Source organism: Phodopus roborovskii, unplaced genomic scaffold, assembly GCF_943737965.1.
Source record: "Phodopus roborovskii unplaced genomic scaffold, PHOROB, whole genome shotgun sequence".
NCBI lineage: Eukaryota > Metazoa > Chordata > Mammalia > Rodentia > Cricetidae > Phodopus > Phodopus roborovskii.
In genome coordinates, this window is record NW_026126571.1 from 27,673,310 (window position 1) to 27,697,949 (window position 24,640).

The 24,640-nt window shown below is 39.5% G+C and overlaps 1 protein-coding gene across 5 annotated transcripts in view; it reads right to left on the minus strand.

The window, feature by feature from the left end:
- Rbm33 (RNA binding motif protein 33) overlaps positions 1-24,640 on the minus strand; it is a 103,489-nt gene that overhangs the window by 54,892 nt on the left and 23,957 nt on the right. For 3 of the 5 annotated variants that reach the window (XM_051203148.1, XM_051203145.1, XM_051203144.1), the window contains exons 4-7: positions 20,395-20,471; positions 18,139-18,451; positions 14,877-14,996; positions 5,600-5,771 (exon numbers count right to left, since the gene is read on the minus strand). In XM_051203148.1, the coding sequence (XP_051059105.1) occupies positions 5,600-5,771; positions 14,877-14,996; positions 18,139-18,451; positions 20,395-20,471 (682 nt within the window). The remainder of the gene's footprint in view (positions 1-5,599; positions 5,772-14,876; positions 14,997-18,138; positions 18,452-20,394; positions 20,472-24,640) is intronic. The other 2 variants (XM_051203149.1, XM_051203147.1) reach the window with 1 other exon arrangement.

A 24,640-nucleotide genomic window follows, 5' to 3' on the forward strand; every position in this document is an offset into this window, starting at 1 on the left:
AACACACTTTTAGTATAAAAGCAGGCAAAACGGCTTTACTATCCAATAAACTCCATCTTGGGATTGGGGACACAAGCTAACAGGTGACACTCATGTAAACATGCAGCTCTCAGAGGCTTTCTCACCAAGCCTTGTATACACCCACTGTCTGGGAAGGTGTGAGTCCAGCAGGAAGCCCCATCACTGATGGGTGGTGACATTCTTTTTGAAGTTACTGGTAAACTTTGCAAACATTAGGCTTCCATACATTATAACTCTAAATAGAGACAAAAGAACTTTTTTGGAGTGCGTGGGGCTTGAGACAGGGTCTCACTATGTTATCCCTGACTGTCTTGAAACTTACTCTGAAGACGAGGCTGGCCTCAGACTCACAGAGATGCACCTACCTCTGCCTCCAAAGTGCTGGAATTAAAGGCAAGCACCACCACTGCCCAATAAGACAAAAGAACTTTTAACATTTTCCTTTGCCCAATTACCTAGCCAAATTACCACATTCCACAAAAATATTTAGTCTTTTTCAGAAAAAACAGTAAATAATCAAATTGTTTATCCTTATAACACCACGTCTAAGGGATCTAAGCCCTCTCCTCCCCACATTTCAAGGGTGCAACTCATCTACAACAATACAACAGTCCCAGCCTTTGTCTCTGAAGACTACTAGTTAGAGCTGCCAGGTACCTTGAAAAGAAAGCAGACTTGACAGCTTTCTGAATAAAGGAAAGTATAAATGACTCGGGAAAAGAAGGGAAGGCAAAGATCCTGAAAAAGGATGTGCCAAATTAAAGTATAAAGACAGACAAGTGGAATGTTTCAGAACAACCACACTCACATCCTGAAGGGAGATGTCATTCTGTTATTATGTTTCTTTTATTGGTTACAGAATAAAGCACTGTTGGCAAATAGGAAGGCAAGATAGGTGGGACTAGGAGACAAAAAGGATTCTGGGAGATGTAGTACACAGGAGTCAAAATGTAGTAAAGGGAGTAAGAAGTCCGGACCCTATCTCCAGTAAGACCACTTAGATTGATAGAAATGGGTTAACATTTAAGACAGAGCTAGCCAATAAGAAACACTAGTAACAGGCCAACAGATTTATATCCAATATAGATAGAGTCTGTGTGTTATTTTGGGGCTCATGCAGCTCTGGGACCAGACTGGCAGGAAACTGCTCGTAACAAAATAGCACCTACAACATGGGTACTAAGAACTTCCACTTAAAACTTGACAAAAGCTTAAAATGGGATTTTTAGAAACAAAAGAACAGAGACAAACAAGGCTTCTTGGTAGCAGCATTTTTCTCAAGCGGGTTCTGTTTTGCTAGAGACAACCAGAGACTGGTATGGCTCCTTTAAGAGAGTCTTCCTGATTGGGCATGAGCAGCAAAAAACCACAGAGCTCTTTTAAGAAGCCCTGCTAACAGTTGAATGGTGTGTACGAGCAGCTGGCAATGGCAGTGACGATATCTCCAAGCTGGCAGCATAGACCAAGGCAGTGAGCACAGCTTTCACTGCTGAGAGTAAATGTACCCCTGCCATATTGGAAAGCAATGTGTTGTTTCGTAGATAAAGCACTCATGGCCACAAAAAGATAAAGATTTACAGTAAAGACAGATTCAGATAAAGAAAAACCTATAAAGGGTTTTAGTGTGTTTAAAAATACAGATAGGCTTGGGAGATTCAAAAAAAAAAAAAAAAAACCAGGATAAAGTGTTTAAAAAAAAAAAATAGAAAGAAAGAGAGTAGCTGAGTATGGTGGCACACGTCTTTAATTCCAGCACTTGGGAGGCAGAGGCAAGCAGATCTCTGATTTCAAGGCCAGCCTGGTAGTATACAGAGTGAATTCCGGGGCAGCCACCGTTACACAAAGAAACCCTATCTCAAAAATTGAAAAAATAGAAGTAAAAAATAGAGTAATAAAAAAGCCACACGAAGAAGTACACAGAGAGTCTGGATACTGTATGCTTTTGTGTTGTCTTTGAACTGCTCAAATGATAAGGAAGGAACAACAACTGTTAAAACACACTTGATTATCAATGCTGCTGAACTGACCCAATTTATTTATTTTAAAAATGCTTTGACTTCGAAATTGAAGTCTAAGGACAGGTTACTGGGGAAAAGAATTTGTTTTTGTTTCCATAGAAAATGAAAAGCTATGGATTCCTTCCAGACTAACATGGTTTGATCAAGCAAGACCCCCTGAAACAGTGTCCCAGGTAACCCAACATCCAAAACAGTGGGGACAAGGCAAGCTTGCAGACCACTACAACCAGCATTTCTGCGATTTCTTAGGATCCCCAAGACAGCACCCCCTAACAGCAGGAAACAGTTGGAAAGAACAACACACAAATTCCCAAATATTGTTTATGTTTGTTTTCATTTAATGGGGTTGGTTATAAATGCTTAATGATCACAACCAATCTTTTTTTAAAGGTAAAAAAGGAATTATGGTATAGGAATCAATACTTTGTTTTAGAATGGATTTTCAGTTATTGATAACAAATTTAAGGTCAATTTTGTGATATGTATATTTCTCCTCTTATTTAGGTATTGTGTTTATATAGCTCATTTAAAAATGTAATCTAATTTAGTACAGATTATAGACAGTTATCAGTAACAGTCTAAATTTATAGTCATGTTAGTTAGGATTTCTAGATATACAGATACAGAGATATATTTGAGATGGATAAGTATTCTTCAAACCTTTCAAAGACCTATAGCATATGGCATTTAAAATGGTTTAGGGTTTTCTTAACAATGAGACACAACTGCTCCTGGCAACACCACCTGCATCAGAAAGGAAGATGGACGATTAAGAAACTTGTTAGGGAGTTTTCTTCCAATATGGCAAGACTAGCCATTTGAGCAAGATACTGCTCTTGTCTAGACTGTTTGACTTTGTGCTGTATAATGGACATGCAGGACCCACAGAAAAGTGACTGCTGAAACAAAATGGAATTGATGTAGGATTCCTGCTTCATGGAAGAGTCTGCCAGACATTCTGCAGGACACAGAGAAAAATGACTGACAAACTGCCAATACAGGTAGACAGTTTAAAGTTTCCTGCTTTGCTAAGGAGTCTGCCAGAAACTCTATTGAGCATATGCTGAAGACGGAACATTAGGGAAGAACTTCGGGTAACTGACCAGGCAGCGAGTTATCTCTGTCATTTCTAGAGTTTATATATTATCCTTCTGTGATCTTTGATGGAGTTGAAGACAGATAGTTATGGTTATAGTTTTCCTATTAAAGATAAGTTACATAAAAGACTTTAGACTCACAAAGATAGGATAGATGATGGAATATTTTCCTTAAATCTTGCTAAATGTTAATGGAGTAAATATTATAGGATTAGGAGACAAGAAGATTCTGGGATATGTAATACAAAGGAATAGAAATGTAGGACCAAGAGGAGTAAGCGGTCCAAACCCTTTCTCCAGTAAGATAAGACCACATGGAAACACTTAAGAGTGATAGAAATGGATTAACAGTTAAGGCAGAGCTAGCCAATAAGAAACGCTAGTAATAGGCCAACAGCTTTATACCTAACACAGAGTCTCTGTGTTATTTTGGGGCTGATGTGGCTCTGTGACCAGGCTGGCAGGAAACTGCTTGTAACAACATCCCAGGAGGGAGATAAAATGAATACTAACAACTATGATAATGAGATGAGTTTTTGATGATGGCAGCTTAGTGCTCACTAGGAGAATTTGTATGTGCCCTGGAATATATATGCTGCTTTCGCCTTTTAAGTAGTAAAAACAACCATGTTGTCGTTTGAATGAAAATGGCCCCTTAGAGGTTAGGAAACAGGAGAAGCCCCAAGTGGGGGAAATCCTGAGAATATGTTTTTGAGATGCATACGATTATTTTGAGGACTCCATGGCCAACTGACCCATGGGAAAGTGGCAAAAGTCATTACACTCATGTGGGCTAGGCTCAAGAAGAATGGCAAAGCTTTCCTTGGAGTCAGAGTCCAATTATGAACTGACCTGTGTGGGCAAAGACTATCAGTTTCCTCCTCCCAGATGTTTACTGCCTGAAACTGCTCCCCTATACAGACTTTCTACCAATACTAGCTTTCCCCTTCTCCTGTGTTGTACATAATGAAAAAGCTGAGGGTCCAACAAGTAGCTGGAGGTAGCTCAAGGCAATGTTAAAGAAACTCACCTGATCCCAGGTTCACTGCATGTGTGCCTGTCTTTTCTTCATTTACTCACTGTTCCTAGCCAGGGTTCCAGGCTCCAAGCTTTGAATGACAAGGTACCATAGGTTCATATATATGAATGCTTGGTCCTAGCTGGTAGAATTGTTTGGGAAGGATTAAGAGATATGGATGGCCTTGTTGGAAAGGTATGTCACTGGGGGGGCAGGATTTGTGGTTTCACATGACTCACACTATTCCACTGTGTCTGTGGTGTTCTCTGCCTCTTATCCGTGGATCAAGGCTTGAGCGAGCTCTCAGCTGTCCCTGCCACCACACCTTTGCTTTGCCATCATGAACTCAAACCCTCTGTAACTATCAGCTCAACAACACTTTTCTATTAAGTTGCTTTGGCCATGGCATTTTGTCACAACAATAGAAAATAACTAATACAAAGCACAAACAATGGTATTTCAAAATAAAGGTAAGTGACTAAGATGTGGCTGCCAATTTCAGTACCAACATACAAGTACACACATGAGAGAGAGAGACAGAGACAGAGACATGGACAGAGAGACAGACAGAGAGAGATCATCAAGGTGATGAGGCCTTCGTCTTGATTTTTATCTAGACCCAAATAAAAAGGTATGTAGACTTTGATATCCTTTGAGCCTTGTCTTCCTGTTCTCCTAAAGTCCAAGCAGCACACTGAAAATGCAATCTTCTTGAGCAGTCAGCATGGCTGGGAGTGGCCCCAAAAGTTTCATTGTTTTAGAGAAATGTTTCTACCACTAAGCAATATTCCCAGCCACTGGGGTGACTATGAAACTCCAATTAGACCCAATGATCAGTGGGAAAAGGCACAAATTATAGATAGGGATAGGGTAACTGCTGTCACCCAGCAACAATTTGAGAAAGGTCTTCAACAGCTAACTCAACATCCAGTTAATGATCTCTATAAGCTAGTCGCTGAACACTTAGGAACAACAGACAGAGAGAACCCAAAAGGATGACTACAAGGATGTTACAAGTGCAAAATAAAACCAATTTAGTTCTGGCTACCTGAGGAGCAGTCGAGTAGAAGAGAGCCAGTACCCTGCCAAACATCCCTATATCACCACCTCAGTACAGTAAGGAACACAGGGCATGAAGGAGAGTAGCTTTGGACCATATACTCCCAAAGAAAGCCATTAAAAAAATAAATATTTTTAAATATTTCACTTAAACACATAACCCAGAAGTGGTTGTCTGGCAGAATGATTAGCACAGCAAAGCTGAACGCCAGTCTCCCATATATCACACACCCTCACCAACAGTCAATCATAATAAGATATGGAGACATCTGGAGTAGAAATGAAGACTGGGGAAACAGGCCAAAATAGATAGATAGATAGATAGATAGATAGATAGATAGATAGATAGATAGATAGATAACCCATAGGCCAAAACCAAAAATTACCCAAAGTTTCTGGAATGTTCCTTCTCTCTCTAGTTACATCTGAAAGCCTAATAATTGTTCCTTCTTTCCTTTCAGTTTTGAAACGCAATCTTCCAGATTCTTCATCGTCATCATCTTCTTCATCTGATTCTTCTTTTATGTCCTTCTGGAGTTCCAGGGTTTCCATTCCTCCCTACAAACAGACAGAGATAAACAAGGAGAGGTGAGTTCATAGTCACTTAAAATGTAAGGATACTTCTAAGATCCTAGTAAAGGGCTGTGTGAAACATGACAACTCCAGTGGAAAGAAAACTTCACATATTAAAAGGAAACTTACCTTTGGAAAGCCTTCAAATTCCTACCTGTAGTTAATACATGAGGACTTCCTAAACTGTTGCTACTCACACTTGCTAGAACACAGACATCAGGTGAACATCCCTGCTGCCTTATGTCTAATTCCAGACCTCAGCAAAGTTCCCACACAACTTAATTTGTGTATGACTACAATGTAACATAACATCTGTAAATCCATACCATCGAGGTAACACTAGAGTCAACAGTACAGAATCCATCTGGTAGCTACAATGGCTACTTCAGCAACATACACTGAACAGCTCATAATTCCAAACCACATATACTTTGACCTTCTGTCAGCTGTTCCTGTCAGTTTTGGGGTTCGTGGCTGCTTGCTACTGCTGGAGTCTTCACAACACTTCACTATGCCTTCCCTTCCTATTTACTTCACTCTTGTTGTCTACAGAGTTAACTTACCACATACTTAGTGTTGAGACCAATAAAAAAACCAAACCATTCCTTTGCCACTTTTTCATACTAAAACCAAGTTTTCCTTTAGCAGAGTCCCTTACAAAAACTCCCTCAGTGCCAAACCCAAACTAAAGCATATGTTTTCATACAATTCTACCTTCTGAGCTCCTATGGCCCTATTACCTCCCTCTCAGGTCAGTCTCAGCAGCACACTGGCAGCTGAAGACAGGCATGCACTGATTATAGGGTTCATGTAAACACTTTCTAACAATGTTTAAAAAAAAAAAATGCAGCTTGCCTCTTCATTATCACGAATGATTCTTTACTCTTAAAAAAAAAAACACACACACAAAAAGGCACACTGTTAGAAAAAACAAAAGAAGCTAAAACCAAAGAATCACTGTGAATTGTCTTTTAAAAAAAAATGCAGCTTGCCTCTTCATTATCATGAATGATTCTTTACTCTTAAAAAAAAAAAAAAACACAAAAAGGCACACTGTTAGAAAAAACAAAAGAAGCTAAAACCAAAGAATCACTATGAATTGCCTTTGCCTAAACATTCTCATTGTGAAAAGCTAACAGTAAGACAGAATTTATAACAAGTAGTACAAAAAGAACACAGCTCCAGGAATCCAAATGCTGAACATGGAGACTGACAGTTCACTTTTAGTCTAATGAAGCTATGGCTATTCAGTTCTGTGAGGTTCAGCATGGTGGAGAATTCTGCGCCCCAGTATTTCATTCTTGCTAATGTAACACTGCCTCTTCTATATCATTGTATACAATTCTGAAAATAGAATGAGTGGCATGTATGATGATCCCTCAAGGCACCAATGCCACTATGTCCCTACTGTACCTCCAAATACTCAGGCAGGACTGTTCTGTCTTAGCGTACTCCAGTGAATGGAGATCCTGATCAGAAGCTGATTCTGAACTTGGAAGGCCAGAGTGGGACCTGAGAGTCCACATTCCTCACAAGCTTCCAGTAAGGCCAACTCTTGGATCCACAGACCATATTCAGTAATATGGCCACAGAGAGGAAATCATTTACACCAAAGAAAAAACCTTATTGTAGCAGTTATGTGATACAAAGAAGGGACTACTAAAATTTGGTATTGATTAGAAAATCACCACCAGGAAACTAGAATAGAAAAGAACATCTTCAATCTGAGAGCAAGACTCAAGCTAGCACTTAGTGACTTGCTCCTAGCACTAAAAATAAGGCAAGAAAGTCTGCTTTGAAGCTAGACTTTGAAGCTTGCACTGGAAGTCAGTAAGTCAACAGAAAGAAAAGGATTCTGGTTACAAAAAAAGAACTAAAATGCCTTCATTAACAGATAATTTGTTAAAATATTAACCTGGGGGCTAGAGAAATGATTCTGTGGTTAAGAGTACATACTGCTCCATCAAAGTATCTAAACTGAGTTTTCAGCACCCACATCATGTGATTTACAACCCCCAGTAACTCCAGCACTAGCAGATCATACACCCTCTTCTGGTATACATGGGCACTTGCACTCATGTATATAACCAAACACGAATGTAAACACACACGTGCGCACGCATGCAAACACAGACACAAATAAAGAAATAAAACCTTTAAAAATTAAAATAAACTTAAAATAATGAACTTGTCCATTTTAATCTAGAGATACATGGCCATATCTATCAAAGCTCTAACCAGACTTCTAGTAGACATTGACAATTACATTACACAAAAGAACCTTAGAAAAATAAAGTTGGTGGGTTTACACTACCTGGTTTCCGTTGCATTTTTCCAACCGTTAAATTGCTAACATACAGACTTTATAAAATCAAATTAACGGAGCAAAAAGATGGAGGTTTAAAAAAAAAAAAAAAAGCCAGCTGACAACACAAAAACTACCCTGACTTGATGGGAAGGAAAGCCTTCATAGCAAACCAGTGCAACAGCTGGAAAAAAATCTTTATTTAAAAACAATGGATTACTCTCATATTTCAGATGCTATTAGACAAAGCAACCTCTAACTCTAAACTAACACTATTTAACAACACAAACCTTCCACAAGAAAAGAAGCTAATTTTACAATCATGGGGTAGTCAAAATTTTCTTAGGTCACAAATCTACTTGGTCTTCATCCACTTAAAAAGTTTAAATTTGGCTAGGGAGAATAGCTCAGGGATAGAGCATTTAACTGCAGATCAAGAGATCCCTGGTTCAAATCCAGGGGCCATAATTTTAGGAAGGAGGCAAGGGGTGATGGGAGAAGGGGTGGGAGAGATAACTATGGTTGGAATGTAAAATGAAATCAAAAAAATAAAATATGGAAAAAAATTAAGTTTGGGGGTTGGGAAAATGGCTCAACAAAAGACCCAGGAGGTCTGATGACATCTCTTCTGACCTTCAAAAGTACTACACACACATGGCATGCCAGCATGTTATAGGCAAAACTCCCATATAATTATATTCATTTATTTGTTTACAGCCATAACACCCTGAATTATCTAATCTCATTTAAACACAAATTTCAGAAAATGAAGACAGAATTCAGAGATTCAGAAAACATAATTTCACAAACTAACCTACTTGATATCTAAAATATATATAAACACTTAACTAGCAACCATTCTCAAGATCACAGACACTAAGAACATACAAATAAACTATGCTGTCATATTAGACATAGAGCAAAGAATTACCAGGCTCTAATCCACACCTCCAGAGAAGCTAGGAAGCAAGGAGGATCCTAAGAGAGACATACATGATCCTCCAGAGAAGGGGAAAGGGATAAGATCTCCTCTGCAAACTGGGAGTACAGTGGGGGGAAGGGGTAGGAGAAAGAAGAGGGGAGAAGAAAACGGGGGGGGGGGGGGGGGACATGAGGGATCAGGAAGATTGAATCCGGGGAAGAATAGAGGAGAGCAAGAAAAGAGATACCTTCATAGAGGGAGCCATTACAGGTTTAAAGAGAAATCTGGCACTAGGGAAATGTCTAGGAATCCACAAGGATGACCCCAAACTGAGAATCTAAGTAATAGTCTAATGACCTTCCCCTACAATGAGATTGGTGACTACCTTAAATGACATTCTAGAGCCTGCATCCAGTAGCTGATGGAAGCAGAAGCAGAGATCCACAGCTAAACACTGAGCCAAACTTCTGAAATCCAATTGTAGAAAGGGAGGAGTGATGATCAAAGTTGTCAAGACCATGCTGGGGAAACCCACGGAAACAGCTGATCTGAGCAAGTGAGAGCTCATGGACCCCAGTCTCACAGCTGGGGAACCAGCTCAGGACCAAACCAAGGCCCCTAACGTGGGTGTCAATTGGGAAGCCTGGGCAGTCTATGGGGCCACTAGCAGTGGAACCAGTATTTATCCCTAGTGCACGAATGGGATTTTGGAGCCCATTCCCTATGGAGGGATACTCTCAGCCTAGACACGTGGGAAAGGGCCTAGGCCCTGCCCCAAATGATGTGACAGACTTTGAAGGCCTCACCCTCCCTGGGGAGTGGATGGGGTGTGGGATAGGGGTGGTGGTGGGGGGGGATATGGGAGGATGGGAGGGAGAGGGAACTGGGATTGATATGTAAAATAAGATTGTTTCTAATTTAAATAAAAATTTATAAAAAAAAAAAAGAAAAAACTATACTGTCTATGTAGAGTAAAATTATAGAAACAATCTCAATAAAGACTTTATATATTCTGTAACATATAAAAAGACAACATGTGGTTGGGCAGTGGTGGCACATGCCTTTAATCCCAATACTCGGGAGACAGAGGCAGGAGGATTTCTATGAGTTGAGGCCAGTCTGGTCTATAGAATGAGTTCCAGGATAGCCAGTACTGTTTCACAGAGAAACCTTGTCTCAAAAAAACAAAAACAAAAACAAACAAACAAACAAAAAAAACTCACCCTGCTTAAAGACAACTAAAACCAAACCCGATGGACTATATAAACTCCAAAAGAATACATGAACAGTGCTCAGTATCATTAGCCATCAAGGAAATGAAAGCAAAACCCAAAATGATACAGCCATTGAAGGGCTGAAGAAAAACACCAGTAGCAAATGAGGAACAAGGAGAACTCTCAACCAGATGAAGGGTATAAAACAGCACAATCACTTTTAGAAAACCATTTGGTAATTACCCTCAAACAAACAAACAAACCATGCTAGCCTAGCTTGGTAATTCTACTAATACCTAACAACAAATCAAAAAATGTATATCCACAAAATGGTAAACATTCAACCATAACACAACAACAACAGCAAAAAAAAAAAAAACACTAGAAACAACCAATTATCTTAGAAGAGGAAAAGAAACAATAAGGTCTATCAATAAACGGAATAACCATTGCTACATATATGTACTTGAATTAATTAAAAACTATGTTAAGCAAAAACAGCTAAACATGAGGTTATGGGTGTAGCTCAGTGGCACATCCCTTGTTTAACATGCTTTAGATGCTAGGTTCAATCCCCAATACCACAAAAACAAAGGGGGGAAGCAAGCAGACCCTAAGATGAACTTCTAGTATAATTACATCAAATAAAGTGGGGAAAAACAAAAGTGTTAGCCTCTGGAAAGCTGGGACTTTAAAAAGCCAGTGTTTCCTGGCTTAAGCCATTTCTTTGCTTTGGGTGTTAATATCAGGGCTTTAGACTCCTCCAATCTTTCCTCTGTGAGTACTGGATGTAAACCAGCACTTTCTTCTAAGCTGAATTTGACATTTTATACTTTGTGTCTCACTCTTTCAAATAAATTAAAACCTAGAAAAAAGTAAGATTAGTATAAAGAGCCTCTTCACCCCAATTGTGCAGCTGTAGAAGAAAGTGTCTAATTGGGTGTTAATATCAGGGCTCTAAAAGAATACTTTCATCTTTTCTATGTGAGTGCTGGGTATAAAACAGGAAACTTTCCTTTAAGCTGAATTTGACTTTTCTGGAGGGTAATAGGATTGTCCCTCATAAATGACAGTAAGATAGGATAAAAAGATGGGAAAGTACGGAAACACCAAGATAAGAAAGGAGAAACCTCTCACAAGTGGCAAATCAACGATTTCAGCATAATTAACAAGATAAATCATGAGGGCTGTCAACAGAATCACAATATCCCTTTTATATAGAGATATATTCAAAAAAGAATTCGAAAATACAATGAAACACTCTGAAGGCCTTGAGGTTGTCCTTACTCCTTTCCCATATATTTTATGAGAATCTCATAACACAATTAACTTTACAATAAAAACATTCTAATTCAATCTGCCATTCTTATGACCTCATCAGTTGAAATCCCATCAAAGCACTTCAGAGAGCTACCTATGATCTCATTTAAATTTCTCAGTATCTTGAAGAACCTACATGTGTTAAGGGTATGTGGCTCCTATCAAAACATAATTCAGTGTGACTAAGGCTGGGAAGAGCTTATTTTTTTCCGTGGGAGTCTTTCTTTTAACCCTGTGTAATTCTCATTCTCTCATTATCTCTCTCTCTCTCTCTCTCTCTCTCTCTCTCTCTCTCTCTCTCTCTCTCTCTCTCTCTCTCTCTCTCTCTTCCTCTCTCTCCCTAGCTCGCTTTCTCTCATTCAACTCTACTTCATTCTAGTTTATCCTGAAATTCTTCCTTGTGGTAAAAGACAAGAATCTCAGCTTCACCTGACTGGAGGACTTTGAAAAGAAATCAGGCTGCTTGCTGTAGGTGATTGTGTAGACCTGTGTCTCTGGCTTGCACCTGACAAGATGGTAAACTGGGTATATTCATGAATAAAAACTTAAATCATTGATACATAAATTACTGATTCACTGAATATAAACTATTACTCTCTCTCTCTCTCTCTCTCTCTGTGTGTGTGTGTGTGTGTGTGTGTGTGTGTGTGTGTGTGTGTGTGTGTGTGTGTGGTGTGTGTATGGTGTGGTGTGCAGTGCATGCACACATGCCAGGAGGTCACTGAGTATCTTCAATCAGTCTCTCCCTTAATCCCTCAGACAGATCTTTCACTGAATCCAAAAATCCCTATTTCTGCTAGACTATCTGGCCAGTGAACTCCCATGAGTCACTTGTGTATAACACTCCAATACTGGGATTAACAGAAAACTCTGGTCATGACTAAATAATCCCAGTCTAAAAGCAATCACTATGGCTATTTTATTTCCATTCAGACTTTTGACTGTTTTTAGATTTACAAACAATTTAGACACAGAGCATAGTGGAGCTAAGAGCAAAACATATGGCCTAGCCCTTTTGACTTAATTAGACCAATCTTTCCATGGTGGACAGCAAAGGGAAGACATGGGTTCCTCTCCTATGGAGCCAGTATGGTGACTTAATGGAATGTTTACACTACCGACACACACACATACTAGGGCTTTACATGTACAAGGATTTTCACTCCATCTTACATTACCCCTTTAAATAAATTCACTAAAGTAGAAGTGTTGAGTCAAAGGACAACATGCTTCGGGGTTGCTGAGCCTGTCAAGGACAGTGAGGGTGTTTAAAGCTAGCAAAGTGGTCTGACACAGACCCATGGAAGATGTGAGAAGACCAGGACTTGGTAGAACTGGGCTGAATCTTGAGTCACCTCCCCAGAAGCAGCACTTCCCTGAGGCCCTGCTCACCCACAGCACTGTGATCATGACCAGAGAGATCTGTCCCCCCTTACATGTGGGACCTCTGTTCTGACATATAAACAGACCTGCGGCTTTTTTTCAAAGCCACTGGGTACACAAGCACACCTAGACAGAGAACAAAGAACAAGTAGTTATATGCTCACAAAATATGCACAAGCGTGGGGGAGGGGGGCGCAAGCCTTTAACTCCAGCACTCCAGAGGCAGAGGCAGGCATATTTCTGTGAGTTCAAGACCAGCCTGGTCTACAAGAGCTAGTTCCAGGGCAGACTCCAAAACAACAGAGAAACCCTGTCTCAAAAAAAAAAAAAAAGCAGAACCCAGAGAAATGGGTTTGTGACATTTCTAATACATATTCCCTAACAAAGTAAACCTACATCTTCCAATAATGGCAGGTTTTGCCAATATTAAAACAGGTTTAATCCTTACCTTGTTGCATATATTTTCATATGCTTATGGCTCATTTGTTTACCTCACAAGGACATATGCATCAAATTTTTCCTTTCCAGCCTTTGATCAACCAAAGACTGTCTTGCGGCCTTCCATCTGCTCCGCTCCCTCCTTTCAGGTCGTCTTGATTTCTATCTCAAGTGGCCTTGAAGGCCTGAGCAAGCTGGGTGAGTAGTGTGCTGGGCAGAATGATTCTGAAAGCTATGGGCAACTAGGCTGCCTGTCCTGGGGCTCCTTCAACTCTGTCATGGTTCCCTGGATTAGACACCATCCTTCTCCAACTGCACAATCAGGGTAAATAGTCTCTTACACTAGTCTCATTTATTGTTGTAATTTATTTCAAAGAGTGAGAGTAAGACACAAAGTACAAAAGAAAAAGTCCAAACAGCTTACACCCAGCTCTCACAGAGAAAAGAATATGTATTCTTTTAAAGCCCTGTTGTTAACACTAACACTCAATGGAAAGAAATAGCTTAAGCCAGGAAACACCGACTTTTGTGTCTCTTTTCTCTGGAAGATAGAAGAGAACATTAAAGAAATTATTAGAGGAAAAACAGGTTAAGTTTTAAGAAAGTCGCCAGAGCCAACAAAGTTTTCTGGCCTATTATATAGTCCTAACTACAGTGCCTACCCATCCTCAGTGAGAGAGCAGCTTGGAATTACCAGAGGCCCACTGTTCTTTCAAGAGGACTTCAGCGGTCATATTTTCCACATAGCTTCAGACATGGACCCCTTCCATACTCCTGGGAACTGTTACTTTGAGCTGTGCATAATGGTAATTTTAAGCACCTTCTTCCTATATTAGCCTGCAACTTCCTTGGGGGCAGAAACCCAGGTCATCAGTTTCTTCAACATCTAAGACAGAACTTAAAACAGAAAATCTTGCAGTGTTTCTTGAATAATGGTCCAAATTAGCTAATACTAACTAATTAAAATAATTATAGCACTGATTTCAAGGCACTGATATCGTACTTTTGAAACTCAGCCCTAAATATCCCTTTTTAACACCAGCACTTGGGCCAGCTACTATATTCAGCAGGTGAAGCATTTGTTGTACAAGTCTTATGAAGTTGAGTTTGACCCCTTAGAACACTCTCAGAACCCACATAACAGTAGGAGAGAAGAGACTCAAGCTGCCCTAACCATGTGTGTGCCATGCAGATACTCACAAACACACATGCACGCTCGCGCACGCATGCGCGGACACACACACACACACACACACACACACACACACACACACACACACACCATTAACATGCAATAATAAAAAGACAAGCATTACTGATCCAGGGCACATACTTCTCACAGGCACCAGACATCAAAACTCATGTCTCTAGACACAGTCTTGGGTTTCTACTACAACGCAGTTTACAGACAAATCAACTTTTCACTAACACTTAAACGGCGGGGGTTGGGGCTCATTTTAAATCTGGAAAAAAAGAAACTCAGGAAACTGTAGAAGTTGAATAAGTACCTCGTGGGTCTCAGAAGCAACCTGGGAATCAGTAATCTCATCTAAGTCATCTTCAGCCTCACAGTCTTCCCGCACTTGCAGCCCTTGTTGCCCACCATAAGCCTGCAAGTATTCTTCATCCTAACGGCCATTAAAGAGAAGAAACATTTTTCTCAAAAAGCTTTTGGGTGTTTTCAACCACTTTTCATGTACGATTCATGCAGAGTTATTTTAACACATTCTATTGTGATGCCCTGAGCGAGCACACAGCATAGGAGCTTCTTCTGCATGGTCATGCAAACCAAGCGTACATGCTGGTCCAGCAATGAGGACAGTGGCAATGGCTCAGTTTCAGGCCCAAGCCCCCGTTGAACAGCCTTCACGGCTGTGCCCAAAGAAAAAGCCTTACAAAACCCAGGCTTGTGTGCTCACTGAGGAGCTTGGCAGCAGCAGGAGCCAATCACCCAAGCCTCTTGACAACCTAAGGCCAGAGACAACAGAGTGGGACAATTTGACACAGCAAATTGCCTTTCAGACATCACACTACAGTGGATTCATCAGGCCTTTCTTTCCCTTGGGTGAAAAGATTATTCCAAGTTTTTCATGAAATGGGAAGGGCTTATCAATAGGCAAGCTTGTCCCTTCTGGGCTTAGGCAAGGTAGAAGGCAAGGTAACTGGAGACTGGCACTGGCAAAGAAAGCAGATTGACAGCTGCTGGCATTACCACAAAGTAATGAGGGAGGGAGAGCTGACCTGCCTGCTTCTCAAGGTGATCCTAACACTGCATTCCACTATGCACAAAAACTGTTAGCATCCCATCAAAAAGATACTAACCAACATTTCAACCAAATAACACCATGGAATAGTCTGCTACTTTCTACACAAATGGTAAATTTGAACTCAATTTTACAAAACAGTGTTTTACGAAATCTCATTTGGTGTTAACTACACAGTGAATACACTCTAATGTCACCAACAAATACTATTCTGTTGGCTACTGAGCAATACAGTTCTTACTGTTACCAGAATACAGATTGTAAAATGAAATCAGGCTCAACAATGATGCTTGCAAAATTCACCTTACCCAATAAAACAAACCTCTGGAGCTGTGCTGAAGTTTCTCAACACCCCTGCCATCTCCCTTTCTTCAAAGGTGACAGAATACCTTCTAGTTACAAAATTTGTGTTATGGTCTTAAGGATTCTATGGCCAGTTCTAAACCAAATCTATGATTTTATAGGTGGGCTCTCACAAGAAAGCCTGTGCTTGTGGGTCACATTTCAGAGTTAATTTTGGCTATGACAAGGAACCAGTTTAAACCACTCAATAAACTGAATACCCCTATGGGTATTCTATTCACATGTTTACTGGTGCCATGACAATATGCCCATCAGGGACAGACAAGGCCTGGCTGCTCAACAAGAGCAAAGTATTCCACAGCTTCATTCTGATCTCTTCCTACTCAGGGCAGTCACTTCAGACACTACCACTGTTCTATCCATGAAGAAAGAAAATGATGGCTGTGGCTCTAACAGCAATAGTAAAGTAGGCTACCACTGCTCACAGAACATTCATCTGCAAAATATTAGCACATTCATAATTTCTAAGTGAAATTTGAAGTTTCTGAAGCTTTTGTAAATTTTGGGAAAGAGTTCATTTTAATGTAAAAGAGTTCCATAAATGTTTCAATGGAAATATTTTATTCTTTTAATTACCTGAATCTTGAACCACATGATGCTGATTTGCTTAAGTAGATTTTGTATTATTCCTGGAATTTTACATAGTCCTATGTTGGATAACAAAACATTTAAGAAGAAAACTTCTCTCTGACTGTAAGCTCTCTCTTCACAAGTCTATAGGACAAAGTGGCTGAGCAAACTCAACCCTAATACACACTTTCCATGCTTCTTATGGCTCAACAATATTTTATGTCTATCTGTTAATAAAGATGTGCTGACTACTTAAGAGAGTAAAGGACCCAAGAAGTGAACAGCTTATGTTACAAATGAACTATAACAGTCAAATACTACAAGAAAACAAGACACATTTTCAAGAAGACCTTGGGTTAATTCAACAAGCATTTTAAATTACAGTGTCTCATATAAGCAAGCATACCAGTATTAGAGGACACTGTCCAGCTACTGAAGGACTGATTACTAAAATACATCATTATAGGGCTACAGACATCAGGCTCCAAGTTGCTGTTTCATGACTCTACTGACCACAAACTATACATACTTTCTGAAGAATAAGGCTCTACCTCATGAGACATCAAAGCACAGCTATGACTGAACAAAATATTTTCAAGATCTTTATCACCAACCCCTTGTGAAGTAGGCTGCTACACACATAAATGACCAAGAATCATTAACTGTTGGCTGCTGTCCTCAAATGCAAGCACACACTAAATGATGCCACCACAAGTGAGAGTGCTACTACTACCAACAAGGGTTCTACAGGTCCTGATACTACACATCTCCAGCGCATCTCAGCAGCCCGACCACCACTCTGTCTTCATGGGACCCCAATGAAATTAAACCCTTAGGCATTATACAATGAATCAGTAACATCTTTCCAGTATGAATGCCATTAGGTGCTGTTTTTTTTTTTTTAAAAAAACACAAGCCTTTTCTGATAATGTACCATTATGACAGATGACCAATCTTATACCAGTATCTCATTCTTTCCCAGTTTTTAATAAAAATAAACACTACCCACAAAAGCCATCTTTCTGAAATAAAAACCAACACCATCTTAGCTTGCAGATTACAGATAACAAATTATGTGTGACATTTTCTAAACTAACCTCAATCTCTTTATTCAGGTTTAGACAGTCCATAGTCAGAAAGGAATGAATGAAAACAGGACATCAATCACTGTGGAATATTAGCACCTTAAAGATGTCTTTAGCAGGTCAATAATCTTTTCACCTTAGAAGGACTTTATCAGATCTTGTCTAAAGCCTGGATAAAAGCTCTGCATTAAGTACTTCTAACATTGACAGTGTGCCTCTACCACACAAAGCTGTTTTCTTCCTTAGGGTGCAATCCTCAAGGTCACGATTCTTTGCAGCCTTCCAGAATGACAAAGGAGCATTAATGCTGGCCAAACAAGCTGTCAACACAAACTTTGTCATAGCTCTGATAAAGAAACTGGCAGACAGTGATAATAAGGTCTAATTTCTCTCCTTCCCATGGGAGGTAAATAGATTTCAAATCAGCCTAGAAACCTATGCGCAGGGAGCCATGTTATCTTTGGCCTTTCAAAAGAGAAAAGACTCACTGTAAATTCATCTAAAGGTTCATTGATTTCGATGTCCAGCACTTCATCATTGTACAGCTGCTCCTCCTCTGGCTCATCCCCATATTCTATTTGGTCTTCTGTCAACTCTGCATCATGGCCTTCATACTGTCCTTCCTCTGGGTACTCCTGAGTATACAGTTCTTGTTCCTCGGGTTTGTGGTAGGCTAGTTCATCTTCTCCTTGTTCATACTCAGATTCCTGTTCTCCAGACTGGTCGTTGGTATTGTCAGACAGCTCAAACGATGTAACTATGCCAGAGGTGGTATTCAGACTGATAGTGACACCCTGAGAACTAGAAGACAAAACAAAATGAAAGACACACTGAGAAGAAGCACAAAACTGTGTCACTAATAATTGAAGAGTGAGACTTAAACAACCACTGGGTTGAGTACACTCTTAACAATCTATGCACTAGATTCTAAATGACCCAGGGACACTGACCCACAATATAGACAGCATCGCCACTTTTCAGCTCTATTATCTGACCTAAAGAATGAAGTCTGCCTGATGAAGAAGCTGGTCTAGCTACCACACATCTAAGAAGTAAATGTCTTGGGGTAGGGGTGGGGGGGGGGTCCCCTCTGTGGCCCTGGCTATCCAGGAACTCACTCTGAAGTTGACTGCTAGTATTTAAGGCATGTGCCACCATGCCTGGCATCTACTTTTAAAGAATGAAACAGATGGAATCTAGATGGTATGACTATTAGAAGAATACTACTCAATAATCAGGAAAAAAAAAAAAATCACAGGATTGTTTTTAAGACTTATTTAAGAATTAATTAAATTTATTTTACTTTATGACTGCCTACATATAGTATGTGCACTGTATGTAGCCCGGTACTCACAGGCCAGAAGAGAGCGTATGATCCCCTGGGCCTTATAGGTGATTGTGGGTAACCTGTTATAGGTCCTCTGCAGGAGCAGTAAGCGCTCTTAACTGCTGAACCCACACAATTAGAATGTTGAGAACAATTTGGATTCTTTTTAAAAAACATATGATGCAAATTGTTAAGCTTTTCTTTAAGAAAATTAAACATAAAAATCTGTGTCAAAGTAGATCTCAATGTTCAAATAAATGTACACTAATTACAAATATACTTTAAAAAATAATTGATACACCACCAGTTGTGATAGCTCATGTCTATAATTCCAGCACTCAAGAGGCTGAGGAAGGAAGATTGGCATGAGTTACAGAACAGCCTACACTACAATATGGTCCTTGTCTCAAAAAACTAAACCAAACACATTGGAAATTTCTTCATAAGAGAGCAAAAGGTCTTAAAGCCACAAAGCCCATATTATACCTATTAATCACTAACTCCTAAAGGGCAAACATTTCAAGGTAAGAGTTCAAATGCAGTGACTGGAGATATGGCTTAGCTGGTAACACTGGCTTTTTCTTCTAGAGGACCCAGGTTCTAATCCCAGCACCCACATGATGGCTCACAATCATCTGTACCTCCAGTTTCAGGGAATCTGATACCCTCTTCTGACCTCAGAGGGCACACAAATGATACACACATGCATTTAGGCAAAACACTATATACAAAACTTTTTTAATTAAATAAAAGTATTTTTTTAAAAAAAAATTCAAATGCAAGACCACAGAGTAAATCTGTGCTCACAGAAAGCATCCTATACAGAAAAACTGAACACACCATAGACTTCAAGCTTCTGGACAAACTCCAAAGATATCAAAAAGAATTGGTAAATGCATTTCATTGATAAAATAATTTAAAACTATACTTTTAGCCACAAACTATGTGAGAAAGCAAGTTTCAAGTCTACGGCCTTCATATGATATATTTGCAATCAAATTTATAACCCAGAAAGATGTGTTTTTCCCATGGTTCTTCCTAAAATTTGAAATTTTCTGAGTATTTCTCTCTCCAGAGTGGCATCAGTAAAAATTATCTGAAAGAAAAACAAGCACAGCAACATCAAACTGCAATTGCCTACATCAAGTCAGGGATCACTATACTCTAAGTACTCAAAGCGCTGAGCCTTTATAAACTGCTCTGAATAATGTACGTAACTTTAAGCCATTGACCTATTTATGGAAACAATCTATATGGCTTCCACATCAGAATATACCAATATCTCACTCAGAATGTATGTTAGAAGTCCAATACCTTATTATTTATTCAATTACTCATTATAATTACAAAATATATAAACAGTTCCCATCGATTTAAATATGGCCCAGTTTTTTTTTAATGAGTAAATACTGAGTACCTGAAATTTTCTTCATCTTCATTATCACTCTGTAGAAGATCATCATTCAACTCTTCATCTGACAAATCCGACTGATTCTGATTAAAACAAGAAATCTAATTAATTTGTGTCACTTACATAAAAAAAGACTTGTTACCAAACAGAAGCTTACTCTAAGAGGGTTGTTTCTAACCTCATGCTGCTTGACATCTTGCCATGCAGAAGGTTTGTTCAGTCTGGCATTACCATAGAGAATCCAGAGAGCCCACATACACCCTAGAGGCTAACCCCTGAAAAAATTTTAAGTGCCACAAACAAGTAAGTATCAAGCAACAAGTATATTGGTCAGATTTATTATAATTCTGCCATAAAAGAAAAAGGTTAAGAAAGGCATCTGTGTAAGGGGAACTACTAAACAGTTTTTCCACCAAAATACTCGAAGAATGGCCTTAAAATGACTAACAATGACAGAAACAAAAATCTGAAATTTTTAAACAATGCAAGAGATACAAATCCAATACAAGCTGTTTTTAAGATCACTGGGCTGGAAATTAAACCAATTAGGAAAGTAACTTTGGCTTTCCTATATAGATGACATGAAAAAACAAGTAACAACTCAGTTCTTTCATTGCCGTCGCCCATATCTAAATAGAATGCAAAGGCAGCAGAGTGATTTGCTAGAGTTCAAAATTCTAGGCTGGTTAAATATGTCTCAATATTATAGATTGGGGAGTGATCCAACTTTCCTCCTCTACTAAAAGTATTCCTAAGTCTAAATGGGGTATACCCTTCCAAAGGGTAGTCAAGCACACGCGCGCGCGCACACACACACACACTCACTCTCTCTCTCAAGTGAAGAAAGAGAAACTGACTATTTTCTACTCCTTAAATGAATAACCAATCTGACTGTAGTACAGCTTGCAAAAATAGGTTAAACTTGACTCTTTATTACAGTACTTCTGATAGTCAAAAATAATTCTAGGAAAATTTATTGGCTCAAGAGACCTCATCTATCTCTAAAGTCAAATAAGCTACCCAAAGCTATGCTTCCAACACAGCAGGATGGATCTGTATTAAAAGAAAACACAGTAATTCACAGACCCAAAATAAATTTGCTGTTAGTGATACAACCAGCCATCCAAAAGGGCCAGTTCTGACAGTGAAGCAGACACTACACAGTAGCCATACCTGCAATGGACAAACCTAAGTTTATTCTTCAATTGCACAAATAAAACCTCAGGAAAAGCTTAAATATTACTAATGCAGTGAACTTCAAGGAGGGCTGCTTGACTGTGTGTGAAATGTGTATGCATGCCTGTGTGTGTGCATGCACACACATGAAAAAAACACATATATTTAAATTTCACGGTGATTCTGTATATGCATGCACTTGTGTGTTTAAACTCCCAAGTACCAGTTCCAAAATCATTCAAGTAGTAATTTATCAAACAAGCAAACAAATGAAATAAAATATATGTTGTGGTAGGTTCCAGTAGTCATCAAATCTCAGTTCCAAGGTTTGAGTCTTTCAATTCCAAGCCTACTGAGTAACAGACATTGGAGGCAGAAACACCACTTCCCTGGAAAAGCTTTAATCCTCAAGGGGAAACACTAAAGCAGAGAAGCCAGAGATCTTATTGAACTGGAGGGAACTGTTTTTCAGGTAAGCAGAAAGGCTGGGAGAATTCTTCTTGGTCAAGAAGAAAGCAAGGCTTAAGGTCCCAAGCAAGAAATACAGAGTGACAGTGAGTGCTTGTGAAATCCTCTGCCTCATCTTCCCAGGAAAATATAGAAAAGCTCCCTTCAAAACTCCTAAGAATGAGGACTTTTTACAGGGTATCATGGGTTTAAAGATGGTTACAAAAATGTCCTCAAACATTCTCCAACACTGGCACTTATGACAGAAACTCCTTGGTGCAGTCCAGACATGAGGTGATGCCAAAGTAAAACAGATGAAGGAAGTACTTACAAACTATCGGCCTAGCTCCACCTCAGCCATCTTCTTTCTCAGTCTGCAGCCATGCCTTGCCTTTTCAACACAATTAAAACTCAGCCCTAGATGCTCCACACTGTCACAAGGGCCTACAGGTCACTGTCACAGTGGAAATCAGAGTGCAGGCGCCCAGTGCAGTCACAGACAAGGGCAATAAACTTGCTAAATAAATACCTTGAGAAAGGTCCAATCTTACTAGAAATCAAATAATTATGAATTAAACAACCAACAGTCATTAAGATCTATCACACTGACAAAGATTCTTTTTTTAAAAGCAGCATTAGATTTGTGGAAAGGGAAGGTGAGAGATACCGAGATACACACTGTTAGGAATAAATTAGGAATAAAAGCTAATCAAACATTTCCAAGAAGCAATTTGGCAATAAAAAGAATGTTGAAATGCCCACAACGTGAGACCAGAACTACCTCCTGAAAGACTTTCAAAGAAGATCCTTAAAGCACATTAAGATTCATACACCATAATGGCATATCTGAAGTACTCTTCAAAATAACTCAGCAAAGAGTAACCAAGTAACATTGAAACAAGACTTACTCAAACTAAACGCTGATGACACTAGGTGAAGCCCGACCAGAATGAACTGTACCTTTCTCTCTTCCTTATACACTTGAGTTTCCACTAAGGAGCTTAATTTGAGTACATAACTTGGATTAACCACAGAAACCAGCAGAGTAAAAGAGGTCAGGTTAGGGGAGAGTGCTAGAGAGGGGGATATTAGGACACAGGTGTTACAAAGGGAAAAATGGGAATGGAGGGACAATTTTATCTAGGGAGGGAGAAAAGAGGACCATACTGAAGAGAGAGGACGACTTAAAAAGCCAGAAAAACACATTATTTTTTGCTTACCTAAAAACACACATATATTTCTGGGTGTTGTAGAAGCAGAGACAGGCTCTTTGAGCTAGAAGCCAGCCTGGTCCACATATAGTGAATTACAGGACAGTCAGGGATATATATATATATATATATATACACACACACACACACACATATACACACACGCGCACACACACACACACACACACACACACACACACATACATTCTGTCTCCATAAAACAAACAAAAGGCATACATATATAGCAAGTACAAATATACACATTTAAATAATTTTAATGAAATTACTCCATCAGGGGTGATAAGGCTCCTCCAAGAGCCAAGGACTATCTAACAGTGCCAGTCATGGGAAATCTCTCTTCGATCTGTTGGTCAGGACTCTCCAGACAATATATGCTCTGTTATCACCCTTGGCTACACCCCAAAACTTAAAGGTAAGACCCTATTGCTTAAAATATCATATACTTCCAAGAGAAAACTTAAGAATCAAGCTAGGACCAACCTAGAAGTCTCATCCCTGAGGAAAAACTCTCCTGGTACCTAAAGGTGCTATATAAACTGTCAATGGAGAAAAGTAATTAAAAAAAATTCTACCCAGCTGTAAAGCCTACAAATTATAATAATGACCAGCATGGCAAGATATACATACCCAAGGGTATAACAGTAGCACTTAAACCTCAAGGGTAACCAACAACCACCTAATTAGACTTAAGGCCTACTCAATAGGAGGAAACTCATGCATGAAAATTGTACAACTAACAACAAATCTGAAGCTGGTGAAGTCATGGACCCTAAAGGAGAACCTACTACTGCCACTTTCCTAAACCAGTATGTCTCAGTTTGGGTTTCCATTACTGTGATGAAACACCATGACCAAAAAGAAAGTTGAGGAGGAAAGGGTTTATCTGGCTTACACTTTCACATTGAAGTCCATCATTAAAGAGGATCACAGGAGCTCAAATAGGGCAGAACCTGGAGGCAGTAGGTGATAACAGAGGCCGTGGAGGAGAGTTGCTTACTGGTTTGCTCTCCATGGCCTGCTCAGCCTGCTTCTTATAGAACCCAGGACTATCAGCCCAAGGAATTACACCACCCATACATAATGGGCTGGGACCTCCCCATCAATCATTAATTAAGAAAATGTCTTACAACTGGATCTGATGGAGGTATTTTCTCAACTGAGGCTCTCTCCTCTCAGGTAACTCTAGCTTGCATTGACACAAGTCAGTACACAGTGTAATTTCCAACTTCATTCTAAAGACCTATCTTTATATTCACAAGTAAATGCAGCTCTCACCCCTAATCAAGAATAATTCCTTTTAGCAGCTGATAAAGATCATGACAGAAATCTACAACTGGTTAAAATGCAGAAAACAACTGACTGTGGGGTACCTATCCCCAAGTGATACATCTACAACA